Here is a 16,581-nt window from a genome sequence, read left to right on the forward strand (position 1 = left end):
TGTCTGCTGTGCTGTTTGTGCTGCTATTTTGAAATTACAAATTCTCTTTGAAACAGATTCAATGTTTTCAGGCAATTTTTGAGAATTAATTGTTTCCATCTGGAATGATTGAAGGAAGTCAATAGCCTTTCTGAGTCCAAAACAGACAAAATATACAACCCCCCCACCCATGAAGATAAGGTAAACATTAATCCAGGTCTATATTTTGTAAATCAAGAGTAAGCAAGAAAAGGGGGGGGGAAATGGTTTTCTGTATTTCATACCAAGATATGCTGAAAGCATAACTCGACTTTTGTCTAGAAAAGGTCATAGAATGGATTTCTTCTTTCTTCTCCCCTGCCCAAAGAAAGAAATGCATCTGTTTTGTCTAAAGAAAATAGGTTTTCTTTCTTAAGTATGGTATAAACCGAAATAGCTCTTTTTGAGGTTAATAAAAAAATACCTTTGGTTTATATTTTTCTATTAGCAGCTGCACCCATCCATTTATTTAAGTATGCCTCAGAGAACTTAGTTTTGTAAGTGTCAAAACCAGTTTGACAGCCCAAGCAATTAAAGGTTTTGTAAAAGCTTTTAGAGTTCAATTGATTGCTACCTAAGGCAATTTGATTAGTCCACAGCCCTTATAATCACTATTGCAGCCATGCTGGAAATGCTTATTTGGTAAGTATGCTGTGGAAGTATGATTCTTCCCACTGGCCACCTACATAGAATTGAATTTATTTTTTTTCTTAGCTGTTTATTCCAAAAATGGCACTGAAATACATATTTTGGGTTTTTTTTGCCACCTCAGAATGAAAAGTTTTCCCTGTGTGATCAAATGGTATGAAACCCAAAGGAGAGAATGAGTCTGCTTGTTGTAGTAATTTCTCTCTTTCTGTTTCTGTTTCGAAAGGACCAACCAGCCAGGAATGTTCACAAAGAAAGAATTTGATCAGTTGGCCACAGCAATAGACAGCTTCAGTCTCATGACATATGACTACTCAGCACCTCATAGGTAAGACTGCATCTGCCAGCAGAAAGATCTTTGAAGGAGCTGATTCCCACTTAGGTCTGTTAAATCTATAGTACAAGTTCATTTTTTTCTAGAAAAGTGGATAGTGCTTTGTACTTGTATGGTACTAAAGTTCTTGATTAATAATTAAAATAGACGATTTTTCCAGAAGCTGATAGCTCAGTACATTTTTAACAGCAATGTGTGTCCAGGATTTGGATATTATGAAAGACTTTGTACTCCAGCTAAAAAGGCATCCTTTTAAAATTATAACCTGACACTCTTTTCCAGGCCAAGTTCTTTTATTTTGAGTTATTTAGCACAGTTCTGCAGGATAGGTACACTAATAATCTACTAATAATAACATTGTCAAACAAATCAGCTTTAAACAATTGATGCATCATTTACCTTTAAATATGAGCAGAGTTCCCAGCAACATTGCTCTGCTGTATTAGCATGTTGAGTTTTAATGGCACAGATATCATGAAGGCTTTGAGGCAGATAATGAGTAGGGAGTAGCAGATGTTGATATTTTTAAGACTGGGATATACTCTTCCTGTCACCATGCTAGTGAGTGATATTAATGTTTGAGAGAGAGCCTGCTCTCCTCTCCAGTGAGGTAGGAATGGAATGAGCACAATATCCTGATGTTACATACATGACAGTTCAATTACTCTTTTTCTTCATGTAGCTTTTTGTTAGGTACTTTGTAGGTTTTTTCCCATAAATAAGTGTTACACAATCATTGAAACTTGTCTTGCTTACCAGTCACTAGTTTTATAGTTCCTCCTGCAAGTAAATGGTAGATTTTACCCCAGTATATTTTGCCAGTTTGCAGTAAAAACTTTGAGGGAAAAAACTGAAGTCATACAGAGTTTTGAATTATAGCATAGGCATTGTGCAAAGCCCAGTAACAATTTACTGAGGGGAAACCTTTTCTTACCCCTGGGAAGGAATTCTGTGTCTCTTCACCTTAGAATTGAATCAAAAAGTCAGGAGTGGGGCAATCATGTTTTGTGTATCAGCACTTCAAGCTCCTGAAGAATGTGCATTTAACCTTCATAGAATTGTAGGGTCATCTTCACTGATTTTTGTGTGCCATAATTTTTTCTTTGCAATTAAACTGGACAAAAAGAGAAGGCAAAGTATGAGCATGTATTTTTTCTGACCTGTTTGATTTTTGCTAACTTGACAGACCTGGTCCAAATTCCCCCCTTCCCTGGGTACGAGCTTGTGTTGAACTACTGGATCCTGATTCAAAATGGAGGAAGAAAATACTTTTAGGGCTGAATTTCTATGGCATGGACTATTCTGCTTTGGGAACCTCTGGGGAGCCAATCCTTGGCAGCAGGTATGACTTCTCTGGGTAGTAAGTACTTCTGTATGATATATTCTCACAAAAATTAGAAATTCACAAACATTCTTATTTAGAAATATGGATGAATTAGAAACACAAAAACGGCAAAAGTGATAAATCTGCACATGAAATAGTAACTCACCAGTTAGATTAAGACCTATAACTTCTCTTCCCTGTATAGAAATGCAGATAGATGGCACAGTTATCCTGTCAGAACTCTTATGCAAAAACATTTTGTGTAGTTTTCCCTCTTCCCTCTATTCATGCTTGTACATGCAGGTTGCCATCTTTGTGTTAAAAATGTTCAACAGTAATCTCTTATGCTCTGTATCATTTTGGGGGTTCCTGTAGTTGTCCTAATGATTCTTTCTCTCAGCTCCTGAAGTTGTTACCTGCTATTTTGAAATTTGATACTGGTTTCCAACAACAATATGCCACCAAGTTTCTTTGTGGTAGAAAAAGCTGCAATAAGCTCACCTGGAGACAAAAATCTATAACAAGATAAAAGGAAATATTCCAAAGCCAGCTTGAAATTTTATATTGATTCTCAGAGGAAAATGATTGTTTTTACTTTTGGGTAATAACCACCTGTAATAACAGTGAGCTTTGCAGAAATACAGTCAGGGTATGGTACATCAAGCCAGTGGAAAAACAAGAAAAACACAGTGAATTTGATAGAAAAATCAGGTTTGTTCAGAAATTTGATATTAAAATATAAAACAGAATGAAGCCCAGTAGAAGCAAACCTAAAGCACACAAGGTGACTGTTCTCACTTTCACAGGTTACTAAGTTCATTACCCCATTATATTTAAATGTAATAAGAAATGGCTGTTTACACACTGAAATGCTGAGGCAGACTGTAGGTGTAAGGTAAGGTTGAATTTTTTTGTGTCCATGCCTACAGTTACACAAACACTCTGTTATTGTTGCACCTGCTGCTGCTGTCTTCCTGTTTCTCCTTTGCTCTGTGCTGGGATATAATACTGTAGACACAATTTTCTTCCAGTGTCGATCTCTGAGTCTGACTGAATAACAGAAAAAAGGAAAACAAAGTCGTTGTTTAAAGGTATTTAGCAAGTATTCCAAATGAGTTCTGTAAAGTTAGTGATGGTGGTTAGGCAGGAAGAATACTCAATAGTCAAAGCACTGTTGGTTTACAGACCTCATTATTATGTAGCTTCACTGTAACATTTGCAGCTGCTTTTGCAAGTGGAGTGTAGCACTATCTAGCAGAATAAAATATTCTTAATTATTTTCTGAACAACAGCTTTTGAAATTGAGTTTCCACTTGGAAAACACTGTGCACTAGGATGGCATCTACTTTTCATCGATTCTTCTGGTCTATATTATAATATTAATTCATTCTGATTTTTAATTAAGGGCAAAAATATGCTAGCCAAGAGTCATGTATGATTACTTTAAGTTTTACTGAAAGAAGCTATTTACTTATCTGTAGGACACTGGTGAACAGTATGATTCTGTTAACATATTCTTCACTGACTGATCATGAGATTGAAGTTTTCCAGATATTTATCAGAAGCAAGATTCTGGACAAAGTCTTTAAGAGGCTTTGAATTTCTACATAAAACACATCAATTTTCCCTTTGTTGTGTTACCTGTTGGTCGATGGTTATATTTATTTTTCCAGCAATATAGCTCTAAGCATCCACAGTTGTATGTGTCATGTAGTAATGTAAAAGTAGAATAGATTCAAGGTAAAATAGTTTCAAAATAGGCCAAACTTCTGAACATAAAGAAAACAGAGAAAAGGAGGTTTTAGTGTAAAACTTAATTGGTTTCAGGCCATTTGTAAGGAAGTCCTTTGACCAGCAAAAATGCTGAAGGACTGATTCATTTCACCTTTAAGGCACTGCCCATATGTTGTAGTGATAGTGAAGCTGAGCTAAAGTACTGGTATTACAATGAATTCAAAGTCTATTCAGTTCAGTGCAGTCTGGTGTGTGTCAACTTCTTTGTTGTAATTTTCTGCTCAAGTTTTTGCATCTGAAATTTATTGCAAGTACAAGCCTCCAGCATGTCAGTACTCCTTGGCACACAGTAAGGTGCACAATTTCTTGTTGAAACATATTCGTTGGAGTCTGATCCTCTTTAAGAAGAGAGATAGAGAATTACAAGATTCAGTGGCAAACTGTGTATCTCAATCTGTTTGATGTTATCTCAATCATAATTGATTATTGGTAAAGTGTTAGCATAGAATTGCATGCAGAATGCAGAAATCTATGCTGCTCTTGTGTTTGTTTTTCTTTAGGATAGGAATTACATGATGGAAAGAGATGCTGAACATAGGTAGATTTCATTCACTACATATTTTTTCAGTCCGGAAATTAATAAAATAACTTAAAATAGAGCTCCTATTTGCATAGCATATTATTTGGCAGTGTTTTCTCATAGCAGAATGGAATCTAAAGGTAGAAGTACTTGCAAAGATACAACCTTTTCATGAAATATCCTGTTTCCTTTATACACACCCTAAGAAGTAATAGGTATTTATGTATATGCTTGCATGTGTATATATTAATCTAGATATTTCTCAAGATTAAATGAAATGAAAACAATTTTTCTCTTACAGCAGCACAGTGTAGTTTGTCCTTGGGTGTTGTTACAATGGGAACTACAATTTATATTTGCAGCAACTATTTGTTTCTTAAAACCCAGTCACAACTATTACTTATGAATACAATGAGTCAATCACAGAGATTACAGCACTTTCTGGTGCTTTAATCAACCAAGAACTGCTTGGTTAGCTGCAGGGAAGCTGCATTCCTGTGTATAATTTCATTATGACATAATTTTTATGAAATCCTAAGCTGGAAATAAAGGTGTTCTGTTTGTGATTCTCCAAATCATCTGTAGTGCTTCTGGCAATGTTTTCTGCCCTCTGGCTATCAAGAATCAGGTGTCTGAATTGTTAAGATGCAGAGATGCAGTCATTCTAACTTTGCACTGTATTAAAATCCTGTCAGAACACAACCATCTGGTGCTGCTGACTTGCTTTTCTAGTGATCACCTTGTTCCAGAATGTCCTGTTCATACTGTGACCTGACAGTATTTCCTCTTCACCTCACAAGTGTATGTCTTGGGTAAATAATTTTTCAGTATACTCTGAAGCTGAAGAAATGGGTTAGTCTTTCGGAGAGATCTTTACCTTTGAGTCGTTTTTGGGACCTCCAGTGGGTCAGCAAGGCTCTCAATCTAATGAGCTTCTGACTTCCAGTGTACTTTTTCTGCCTTTAGCTCTGTTCTACAGAATCTCTCTTAATCATTGGGACATTACATTTCAGTTGCAGTTTCCTTTTGCCTTCTCATGGGAGGTGACACAGCAGTGTTATGGTGCTTTTCATTCCATGCCATCTAAAATCTATATCCATTATGACCCAGGCCAAAAGGGAACTGATAAATTTCATTCCTAGCTGTGATTAAAAGCAATGCAAATCAAAGGCTGTCATGTGGCAATGGTGTAGCTTATGTTTAATTAATCAAAATTCTTTACTGAGCACCTCCTTCTAAGTTTCATGTGATAATGTCATTTTGTCCTTTTTTTTTTTTTTTTTTTTTTACATAGTGTTGAAAGAGGGAAGGTACAATCTCTAATGTTCCACCTGGCTCTGTGTAACTTTTGAATATATTCTGCATTCAAGCTGCTTTTGTTCTAAACGTGCCCATTGAAAATAGATACGTGAATAACTCCATTATTTTGAAACTATGCTGTGTGTGCTTACCTTTTATTTAAAGTAATTTAAATGAGGACTTTTATGTTAATTTTAAACATTTAAGAAGGTGGATATAATAAATTACCAGCTGAAGCAAGGGAGAAACTAATTTTACCATGCATTGTGCTGTTCAGTGGTAGAAATTAAGATGACTTGCAATCTATATGAAGATGCAGAGTTCTACTGAGAATTTCATTGGCTGCCTGCCATTCTGTAAATACCACATAAAATGTGGTACTTAGAAACAGCTAGAGGTGAACTTTTTCTCTGAATTATCATGGCAGTGTCTTCATAAGCAGCAGTTTAAGATTTAGGTCAACTGTGACTCATGTTTTTGTCTTACAGAAGTTAACAAAATCATGGACTTTTTTACCCTGCCAGGAACTTTTACTCTTGAAGCTGCAAAGCTTTTACAACATTTTTCTTTGTGCTGTAATTATCTCAGGATTTCTATTACTTCCCTATATGCCAGGATTCTGTATCCTGATTTAATCTATTTTGTTCATAGTTCATGGGATTTTGGGGAAATACTAATATTTCAAATAAACAAATGTACCCATTAGCTTTGCAGGACTGAACAGCTTGATCTGTTCCACCTCTCCTCTTCACTGAAGAAACTGCTAAGATATTTCTTCTTAAATTGTACTGCTGAGTCAGATGGTAAAATCATGGCAGTGATAGGAAGAAATTACAATTTGGCCTGGAATTGGAAATTATTTCTGTATTAAAGATGTCTAAATATTACAGAAATGTTTCCAAAGTTTTATTCTAATAAATTCCCCCTGGAATATTCTGGTATATCTGGTCTCTTACATGGTATATCTGTCCCCCCCCTCTCTTTAGGAATGGAAGGTGAGATTGAGCTGTTAGCTGAAAGTGTAAGACTAATTAATTCATGTAAAGTAGATAGAACATCTTACAAATTAAAATTATGGGTCATATTTCAGCTTATCCAAATCTACCTTGTGATGATAAATAAAAAAGCTGTTGTACTTGGTTTTTGTGTAAAACACATTCTTATTTCTTTTGAAATGAGGGAAAGGTACCTTTTGTTTATTAAGTAAATGATTGGTTCTCAAGTTCAGTTGTACAACGGCATTGGCTGTGAGTGTGTATATCTCAGTGAATCTGCTATAAAAACTGGCCAGCTGTGATGTCCATTTTAAATGGTGGGCATATTACTGTGAAATGTGCTCTTCTCTGTCTCCCATGGTGTTTTTTAGTAGTAAATTTGCTACAGGCAATATTTAGGCAGTTAAATATTGAAAAAATAATAAGGATGTAGTTCTTTACTGTCTTGTTGTACTCCAGCAATTAGCAGGAAGAAATTAGGAAAAACAGTTCTGTGATTTGAAACTAAGAGTCAGAAACCTAAATTTGCATGTGGGTGTTTGTGCCTGGTGTAAATTGAAAGAAACTCATTGCTTTGGTGGCCTTCTTTGGAATTGTGAGACCACTAATGGTGGACCTAAAGGCAGTCCTAGCTGTGATGGAATCTCTTCAGATACATGATGATTAACAAAGAACACAGAACAGATGACACCATGTGTGTATCCAGACCAGTCCACTGTGAATCCCTTTGCTCCCATTGCCCCATCCTCTCTCATGCTCAGTGCTGAAAGGGAAATCTTTCATTTTTCCTGGTGCTGGCTATCCCTCACAAGATACTCCTTGTGTTCAGTTCCACCGCAATTCATTTGGGAATGAGTGTGCAAAGGGCCTCCTGAAAATGCTTAGTGACTTTATACCCAGAGCTGGCTCAATGCACTGTGCTCACTTGTTGGATTGTGTGCAGTGTGGATTCCTCTGGGAACAGTTTCTGAAAGCATGGAATCCTCTTTTGGAGCCAAAAACCAGCAGCCTGGGTAAACCTTATCAGCTACACTGGGATCTACCCACCACTGACATGGACACATGGCCTGAGGTATTTCTCTCTTCTTTCTAAACAGGGAGACTCTTTGGCCTTTTCCCAAAGTAAAAAGAAAAAACAAACCACACACAAAACCAACCAACCAAACAAAAAACAACAACAACAAAAAAACCATGTCTTGTTTTAGATTTATTGCCTATTCTCTTTACTAGAAAACTGGCACTAGTGAGGTCACTTGTATTTTGTTCAAGGAGATGCATAGTTTGATGTGTAGTGTATACTTGGGATTTTTTAGCAGACATGCTTTTCTTCTAAAAGCAAGTAGCTTGGAGTTTTTCTGATCTTAAACTGATTTTTCAGTCCTCATTATCTAATTTTAACATTAATCCATTTGGTGATTGAATTGTCATGATTGTTGGGGAAGCAGTCAGAATTAAAATCAAGTCTCTCTATAAATTTCTCTAGGTCTATTGAAACTGATCATCAGCGTAGATTTAAAAGTTGAAATGAACTTTCTTGGTAACTCAAATGTAATTTCAGTTGGTTGAATTTATAGGAAGATAACTATCTACTCCTTCATTTGCTAAAGAGCACCATTTCCAAAGCTTTATTTAGCAAGCTCTGGAACATAAAGTACTCCCTGATAAAACACAGCTCTTTGCTTTTTTTTCTTTTTTTTTTGTGAAGTTATGTCTTTATTAGTTGGCTATGTGTGTGCTGTCAAGCTGACTGCCACAAAAGTGGTGCTGGGGACCCAGGGCTTACACTGAGTCTTTGGGGCTTTTTCCTTTGCAGTGGCTGCTCTGCTCCTATGAGCTGGAACTCATTAGCAGTTTGAGTGCTGCTCCAGTTGTTTCATCCAAAAAAAGCATCCATTTAATGCTCTCTGAGACTGCTCCACGGTGCAGGCCAGAGCATGGTGCTAGTTTTTATTGTAAAAGCTCCATCCTGATGTGAGCTGGGAGTTTGATATAGGCAGAATCACATAATCGAAATGCTTCCTTTCATTTTGACACAATGCTTTAAAACAGCATGATGAAAAAAGAAAATAAGGTAAAGTTACAAAACATTATTCTTTGCATATGGAGAAGATTTCTCTAAAAATAATATTATGTTTCTCAAGACTTTTTTTTTTTTTTGTGCACAGTTCTTTCAGAGGGCAGGAATAAATGTGCATGTTTATTCCAATTCCAGAGAAAAATAGCAATCACAGCAGCAAAGTATTCAGAGTGATCAAATTACCAACAGAAGGACTCAATAACCAGGTGAAGAGCCAGTGTGGAAATATATAAGATTTAGGAATAGCTCTGAAGCCTTGAAGTAATACTTCCAGGAAATAGTAATGGAGCATATAGCTATGCAGTCTTTGAATAATAGAAGTGCAGGTGTGTTCCACAACATTAATAGCTTTTGATTTGTGCAAACAACTTGTTTATACTTTGAATTATACAGAAGATGATTGAATAAGGTTTCTGGTGATAACATTCAGTAGTGGTACAATGTCCAAAAATTTTTTTTCTTTATGATTTTATGAGCTATTTCAGTATATTAGTCATGTCAGCAAACAGAGTGGGGGTTTTTCCATCCTAAATTAATTCATGCCCACATTAGGAAAAGGGATCTAAAAATGTTGAGGTAATAAATTTTACCTAAAATAAGTTTTTGGATTTTGGGCTCTAAAAATAGGAGAGTTGCATTTCAGAGTGTTGCTGGAATTCAGTGTTGTTCATGGCTAAAATGGAAATCCAGGCAGACTTTGATGCTATGTCTACTAAAATACAGTATGAAAATTATTACAATTTAGTTATTTGGAAATTCAACGAAATTTATAAGAATATGCCCAAAATATATCTATATATCCTATATATATATATATACACCTTAGTTACCATGTATACTCGTATAGCTAACCATTTCTTACAGTTTTATGTATGTAATTTTCATGTTTAAACCAAAGGTTGGTTTTGTTACACTACTTCAGAAAGAAACTATCTTTGAAAAAAGTTAAAATCTCTCCATTTACTACATTTTTGTAAACCTCTTGTAAGTAGCTTCTGCATTCTGTTATTTACCTGTCCTTAAGGTTTGGGAGGAAAAAGAAAATACCTCTGGAATTTCCTGTAAAGTTCAAGGTAACTGCACTGCCTGGCTTAGTGCAGGTACATCCTTTCACTGCTTGTGAGTGAGGAATTGAGCAGGCAAGAGAGTTAAAGAGGAGACTCCAAGTTCTGTGACCCAGTTTGTGTGAGACTGGGGACAGTCCCACTGCCAGCCTCTGATACTGCATGGGGGTGTAGATGGCAGATGGTGCCTGCAACTTTGAATATGAAATCATTTTCTACAGTGGTTAAAACCTAAAGGATATTGTCTTATCTTTAGGGTTTCTTTGTATTTATTAAATTCAGAGACATTAATATTAAACAATTTTTTCCCCTGTGAGTGAAAGCAGATTCCCTGATTCCTGGGCTTTGAGCCCCAGTAAATTAAGAAAATAAGGTGTTTCCAGCTGAGGAGTTGTGGGTTAGAGATCTGTGCTTTGTACACTGTTCACTTGTTCACCATAAATCCAGAAATGTAAAAGTCAATGAAGCTGTCACTTTCCATATTCATGCACCACTTTGAATGTGCTTTAATGGATAAATGTGTAGTTACATTTCACTGGATTCTACATTTTATAGTAAAGTGACACTCATTGAGCAAACTCAATATATAAGTGGAATGTGTTTTAGTATTGACAGCAGAAGTGAAGATGCCTATTGATGATGATGATAATAATAATAATAATAGTAATCTGTAGAATTAGTCCTAGGTTTTAGCATTTGTGGATTGTAAGCATGTGGAGAGAAATCAATGGGTCCTGCTTGTCTAGGGAGCCCTTTATGTACCAAGCCTGGGAAACCACTCTGGTCATTGCACACTGCCATTGCAGTGAATGCACCAGGACAGCATTAGGGGAGCATGGTGTCTCTGCAGTCACCACTGGAATTTTGAGCTGTAAATATGATCTGAGGCTCTCATATCACCTTGATTGCTGCTTACTTACAAATGAAAAGTCTTACTTTGCGCAGAATTTTGGTCTCTCTTTTTGTGGACACTAAGTCTTAGTTGAGTCCAGGCATTGTTGTTTAGTTTATTCTGGCTTTGTTTCTATGTTTGAGTTTGCATATTGACTCCTGAACAGGACTCCTGAACAGTTCTGGTTTTGTTGATGCATGCATCCTTGGGAACATGAATTAGGAGACAGGAGAATGGGTAGAATAGTTAGAGATGAATGGGCAATAGTTTGTCATGTGTAATTTCTCTTTCAGTTGACCCTGAAAACCAGTATAATAAGCATTTCTATGTGTAAAGTGGGTTTCATGTTGCAACTGTTTAAATCTTAAGTGTCAGTGTCTCTGTCAGCTTTGCTTGAAGATGCCATTTTTAGGATTTTTAGAACTATGAGTTGATAAGGGCAACAAACAGAGTGCTTGCATTTAAAGGCATAGCCAGTATGGCAGTATCTGTGGGACACTTTTTCTGATTTATATTCAAGAGTAATTTAGCTGTTTTTTTTAATTCTTCCTCACAAATCTCATCATTAAAGAAACCTGATGAATGTGGTGATGAAAACTGTCTACCAAAAGCAGCATAGTCTTAAGAAAACCAAGTTAAATTTAAATCAGGAGAAACTAAGGTGCTTCCTAAATATAGTGTCAATTTAGTCTCTCACTAGAGTAAAAAAAAAAGCCCTATACCACTGATGGTAATTTGTCAAGCTTACAGGGAACTCCACCAATACATTTCCATCTGATCTGAAAACTCTTTCCAAAAATGAAGAGTTTTCATCTTGCTTCTTACCCCTAGAGTATTCCTTCAGAAAATCCATAAAGGGAGTATTAAGAATAAGATGTGCCTGGAACCCTGTAACTGACTGGCAGCATTTATTTAGCAGATGTATTAAGAATAGTTGCAAATCTGTGGGTTTTTAAAGCAAAAATCTGATACTGAATCATGAGCTTGCCTGAAGTAAACCACTGTTAATTTGCAAAGAAACCATTTGCCATTAGTCTTTTGTGAAATGGTCATTTTCAAGCTGCATAATAAAGGACTCATGGCATCCTTTACTATGTACAGGAGTTTTTTCCAGGATAAATAGTATTTTATTAGAATCTGTTTTATAGTACTGTGAGAAAGAGGTGTTTAAATAGGAGTGGATTAGGAACATAAAATCTTCAAGTGCATTAGTAGATAGATTTAAACAGTAGGGAGTCTGTGGCAACAGATGAAACAATTTGTTCTGAAGAACTCAGGAATCTTTTACTTGAGCAGGAAAAGATGTGTTTTTTAGTTGCAGTAAGTAAGAATAAATGTCATCAAAAGTAATTGTAATTTTAAAGCATGGAAAAAAATGACATGGAGAAAATTACCTGGAGCCATTTGTATCAAATTACATTAATGTGCATATTTTCACATGTGCTGCTCAGATTTCCATTCTAAATAATTTCCATTCACTTTCTCTAAGTTCACTGCACTTAGTTACTAGAATTCCCTTCTTTGCATTGGACACAATTTACAATCATCTCTTCTGCTCTGCTGCATGCTGACAGCTAATTACATTTGCAATTAGGGCGTTTCTGTTCAGACAGATTTGAAGGGAATTTATCTTTAGAATTGTGGTGCTGTTATTTATGTACATTCTGTGTAGAAAAACCACTGGAGCAGCCCAGTGTAATTCATTCTGATACTTGTGGAGAGTTAAAATTTTAAGAATGAGTTTTTTCCAAAATTGTTTTTTCCATCTCCATGTCCAAATTCCAGAATGTGTTCACAGACCACTAGAGTAGTATTAACTAATCTTGGGCATATTTGCTCTTTGATTGTTTATATTTTGGCCACTGTTCTGAGTATTTCTTGGATTCTGACATTAAATTACCTGCTGTTTAAATGTTTCTCTTCCTCCCTCCATGAGTTTGGAAATCTCTGCAATTATTTTGACAGCTTTAATTTCTTGGGCATCTGAATTTTAATAAGAGAATGTTTCTTGAGCTGAATCTTTTTAAAACTATGCTAATTTATATAATAAAACTTTTTGTTCATAGGATAATGAATTTATACCAGAGTTTATTTTCACATTAAAGTTTCAACTTGAAATCTTTTTTATGATTGTTATTAGGAATGAGAAACACATTTGACATTTACCTGTTTTAGCATATTTTACACACAAAACCTGCATCCAATGAAAAGCCACTTGAGTCCTCAGCTGGCACAAAATTGTATATAAAGACGAGTGATTGGGGAGAGAAGGCTTTTGAGGTTAATTTTCTCTCATTTATATAACTGTATAATTTGAAAAATGCTGGTATATTTATTTATTCAGTACTATTACATCAGTTTTAAGCTGATTTTACTTTCCACAGTCCAAATGTATTCTCTGGTAGCCGGTTAACGCTAAGTTGAACTAGAAATATTTGTAGAAATTAATCTGAGTCGTATTTGATAAAAAAAAAAATAAAGAGGTTGATGGTTTCTACACAGATGCTGGGCCATGAAAAAAGAAAAAGAAATCCCATTAAATAGTGGCATAAGTGATAGAATTATATACTTATTTACTGCAAAATGCTAAAGTCCTGAATTTCACTTCTTTATACAGCTGCTTTTTCCAGTATGTGGCACAGCAATTCTCTGCATGTAATCTTTCATAGCTGTTACATTTTGGAGCATCTTGCCATTTAATACATTTATGCCTTTAAGGATGCCTAATCTGAGGTGGTTGTACCTCACTGTGTGAGGTACATTGTAGATTACCATGTTATATTGCTCTAGTGCAATCACACTAAATCTCCTCGTTTCCCCTTTCCTTTCCTTCAATTCTTTTGCCACTTTAATAGTTGTAATGTAGTGACTACTCTTCTGTAGTCGTGTCTCCAAGTTTAATAGAATAATAAACTAATCATTTATCAATGGAATCCTTATCTGGGATTATTGTTCCACTATTTTAACCAAAAGGAACGGCACCAGATACTCAGTTTGTCCTGAAATAGGCACCAAATCAAAGGGATGGATTTGAGACCTTCGACCAGAACTTCTGAATCTCATTGCCTGTAGCTATGCTTTTAACTACATAATCTGCTTTTCCACCTCCTTCAAGCAATGTCTATTTATGTTTAAATACAGCTTTAATTTTTCCAAGTTGAAGCTGTTCTTTAAATAACCTGACCTTAGGACATGGGACTTTGCCCCTTCAAAATGTTTTTTTTTTTGCTGGGACAGTCAGACTGAGGCCCACAGTCTTTCACTACTCCCAACATGGTATCTGAGGAGAGCAATGCTGTGCAAATATTTCCCTTTCCTTTGTATTTTTATTAAATCTGTGTTTAATATGCCTCAATATGTCTGATAACTAGTGGTGCTATGCCAGGGGCAGCAAAGCCTCCCATCACCTCCAAAGCAAAATGTCGTATGAGACTAGAACTGTTCTAGAGTTTGGAAAGCAAATATAGGAAAACCTTTCAGAAGAGGCATCCCTGGAGAGAGACCTCTGTTCCTTTAGCTAGCAAGATTTAAAAAATCAAGGTTATTTCCTAAAGGGAAAAGAGAGGAATATAATGGTGAAAAGGCAGAATTTTTGACCGATCTATACTTGCTCTTTTTCATTTCCTTTCTCAATGCTGTTGACTTCACTAGAAAACCTTAGCAGCTTGTTTAACCTCTTCCTCTTTATTTGAACTGTGAGAAAAGCAAATATGTATGTATTTTTACTTCCAGGAGTATTACTGGTAAAAGATCTACATTTGCACTTTGGCAACTATTGAGAATTTGAATACAGATGGAACAGCTTGGCATTAATTTCAGTATGCCGCTTGTGCTTTTGTAGTGATTCTGCATCTAAAATTGAAAAGATACCACTTAAAATTAAAAGACTTGTGATGCATTTTTCTGAGCTATATATAGTGAATATAGGTAATGCAAAACTCAAGAACACTCTGCAGTAATAGGATAATAAATATTTGGCTGTCAGCTAGAGACCTGAGCTGGCCTGTGCTTTTGTTTTGTTTCGCTGGATTTGAGGAAGGAATATCTAATCTTTCCATTGAAGGAAAAAATGTGTTTCACCTTTCCCAGTAATAGCTTTCAATGATTTCCAGTTTCTTGAATTATTTTAATCATGTACATTTAGTCAATTATATTAATTAATTAACATTTTTTTCTCATTCTTCTTGATTCATGATTCCTCTGATTTCTTTTAAAGGTCTTCTCTATTAACCTCACATCCTGCCTTGTGCCATGCAGCTCCAAATCCTTACTAATTGTTATTGATATTGTTGATAATTGTTATTGATATTTAGGCATAAACTATGACAGTCTTCATGAATGGAGTCACTTTGTCTTTTTTTCTCCAGACAATTTGTGTGAAGGTTAGATTCTTGACAGGGAGAAAAAATGGCAAATATGGAGCCTCGTAAACAAGCAAAACCTCTACCAGGATTGCTGGGTGAAAAAAAAAAATTCACTCTAATGGGAAGTAAACTGAACTTTTGCTTCCTAAATATGTTTCATACTAACAGTAGTTCAGGTAAATAATTTTTTCCATGCAAGTGACAATGCAGGAATCATCTCATGAAATGAGCCAGAGAACTCAGCCTTTCTCCAGCCTTCCAGTGGATAGCAATTCTGTCCCCTTCTCTTTATGTTGCCAGAGTTACTGGCAGAGAATAAAGGGAAATCAGAATATTCTTTGCCATACTTGATAGCTTACCAAAAGGGAGATTTTATGCCCTTTTAAGGCTTTGAAAAGAATGAAATAAATTTAGAGTTTATCAAGTGAGTTGCTTTATTGTAGGATGGGTTTTTTGGGCTGTTATTAAGAACAATCCTGTAATAGTGTTCAAGAAAGGATCTTGGTTTGGATTTGGAAAATGTGTTTCTAAAATGTTGGTCTTTGATATTTTGTCTTCCTTCACAATATTGGTTGGCAGCATTTTCCTCCATTATAACTGAAGCCATTTTACAGTGTCCTCTTTGTAGCAGAAAGAGCTTGATATCTCAAAACTATGAGTTCAAGGATAATCTGAGCTGTTACAATATTTTCACCTACTTTTATATTACTTTGAGTAGATATCAAATTATTAGTCTTTTTTTTTCTTCTTTTCTATCTTACTTTATAGAGTAAAAGTTTTGAATCTTGTCCATCCAAGAAAGAATAATATTTGTTGGAGAAGGACACATGATACTGTCTTGTCCCAATACTGGAGGTCCATTTTAATGGGTTTCCTCTATTCTGGAAACAAGTAACAATATCATTACCAGTGCTGTAAATCTCATTACAATTTCTGTTTCAGCTAGATATTTGATCGGTGATTTTTCAGCAATTTATTCAAAATCTTTCAAAATCTCTAATACTTCTACTACAGATTTTAATTTATATGTTCATCTCATGGACAGTGTGCCATACCCATGTAACTTCTCTTATCCTACTTTGTGCTAAAGCATAGTTTTAAAAAGTGATTCTATTTATAATTCCAATTTCTATATATTTTTACTCTGATACATTGAAATAGAAAGTTTTCAAATAAGAAGGGTTCAAGCAGGTAGTGAGTGTGTTGTCTTCAGAGCCACTTAAACCTTCTCCCACAGTTCCAGCATCTAAAA

The 16,581-nt window shown here is 35.5% G+C and overlaps 1 protein-coding gene across 3 annotated transcripts in view; it reads left to right on the forward strand.

Annotated features, from left to right (window-relative positions):
- The window catches only part of CHID1 (chitinase domain containing 1), a 103,762-nt gene that overhangs the window by 36,487 nt on the left and 50,694 nt on the right, over positions 1-16,581 (forward strand). For all 3 annotated transcript variants that reach the window (XM_088166701.1, XM_088166702.1, XM_088166700.1), the window contains 2 exons: positions 893-994; positions 2,187-2,342. In XM_088166701.1, coding sequence (XP_088022827.1) covers positions 893-994; positions 2,187-2,342 — 258 coding nt within the window. The remainder of the gene's footprint in view (positions 1-892; positions 995-2,186; positions 2,343-16,581) is intronic.

Source organism: Sturnus vulgaris, chromosome 6, assembly GCF_052056855.1.
Source record: "Sturnus vulgaris isolate bStuVul1 chromosome 6, bStuVul1.hap1, whole genome shotgun sequence".
Taxonomy (NCBI): domain Eukaryota; kingdom Metazoa; phylum Chordata; class Aves; order Passeriformes; family Sturnidae; genus Sturnus; species Sturnus vulgaris.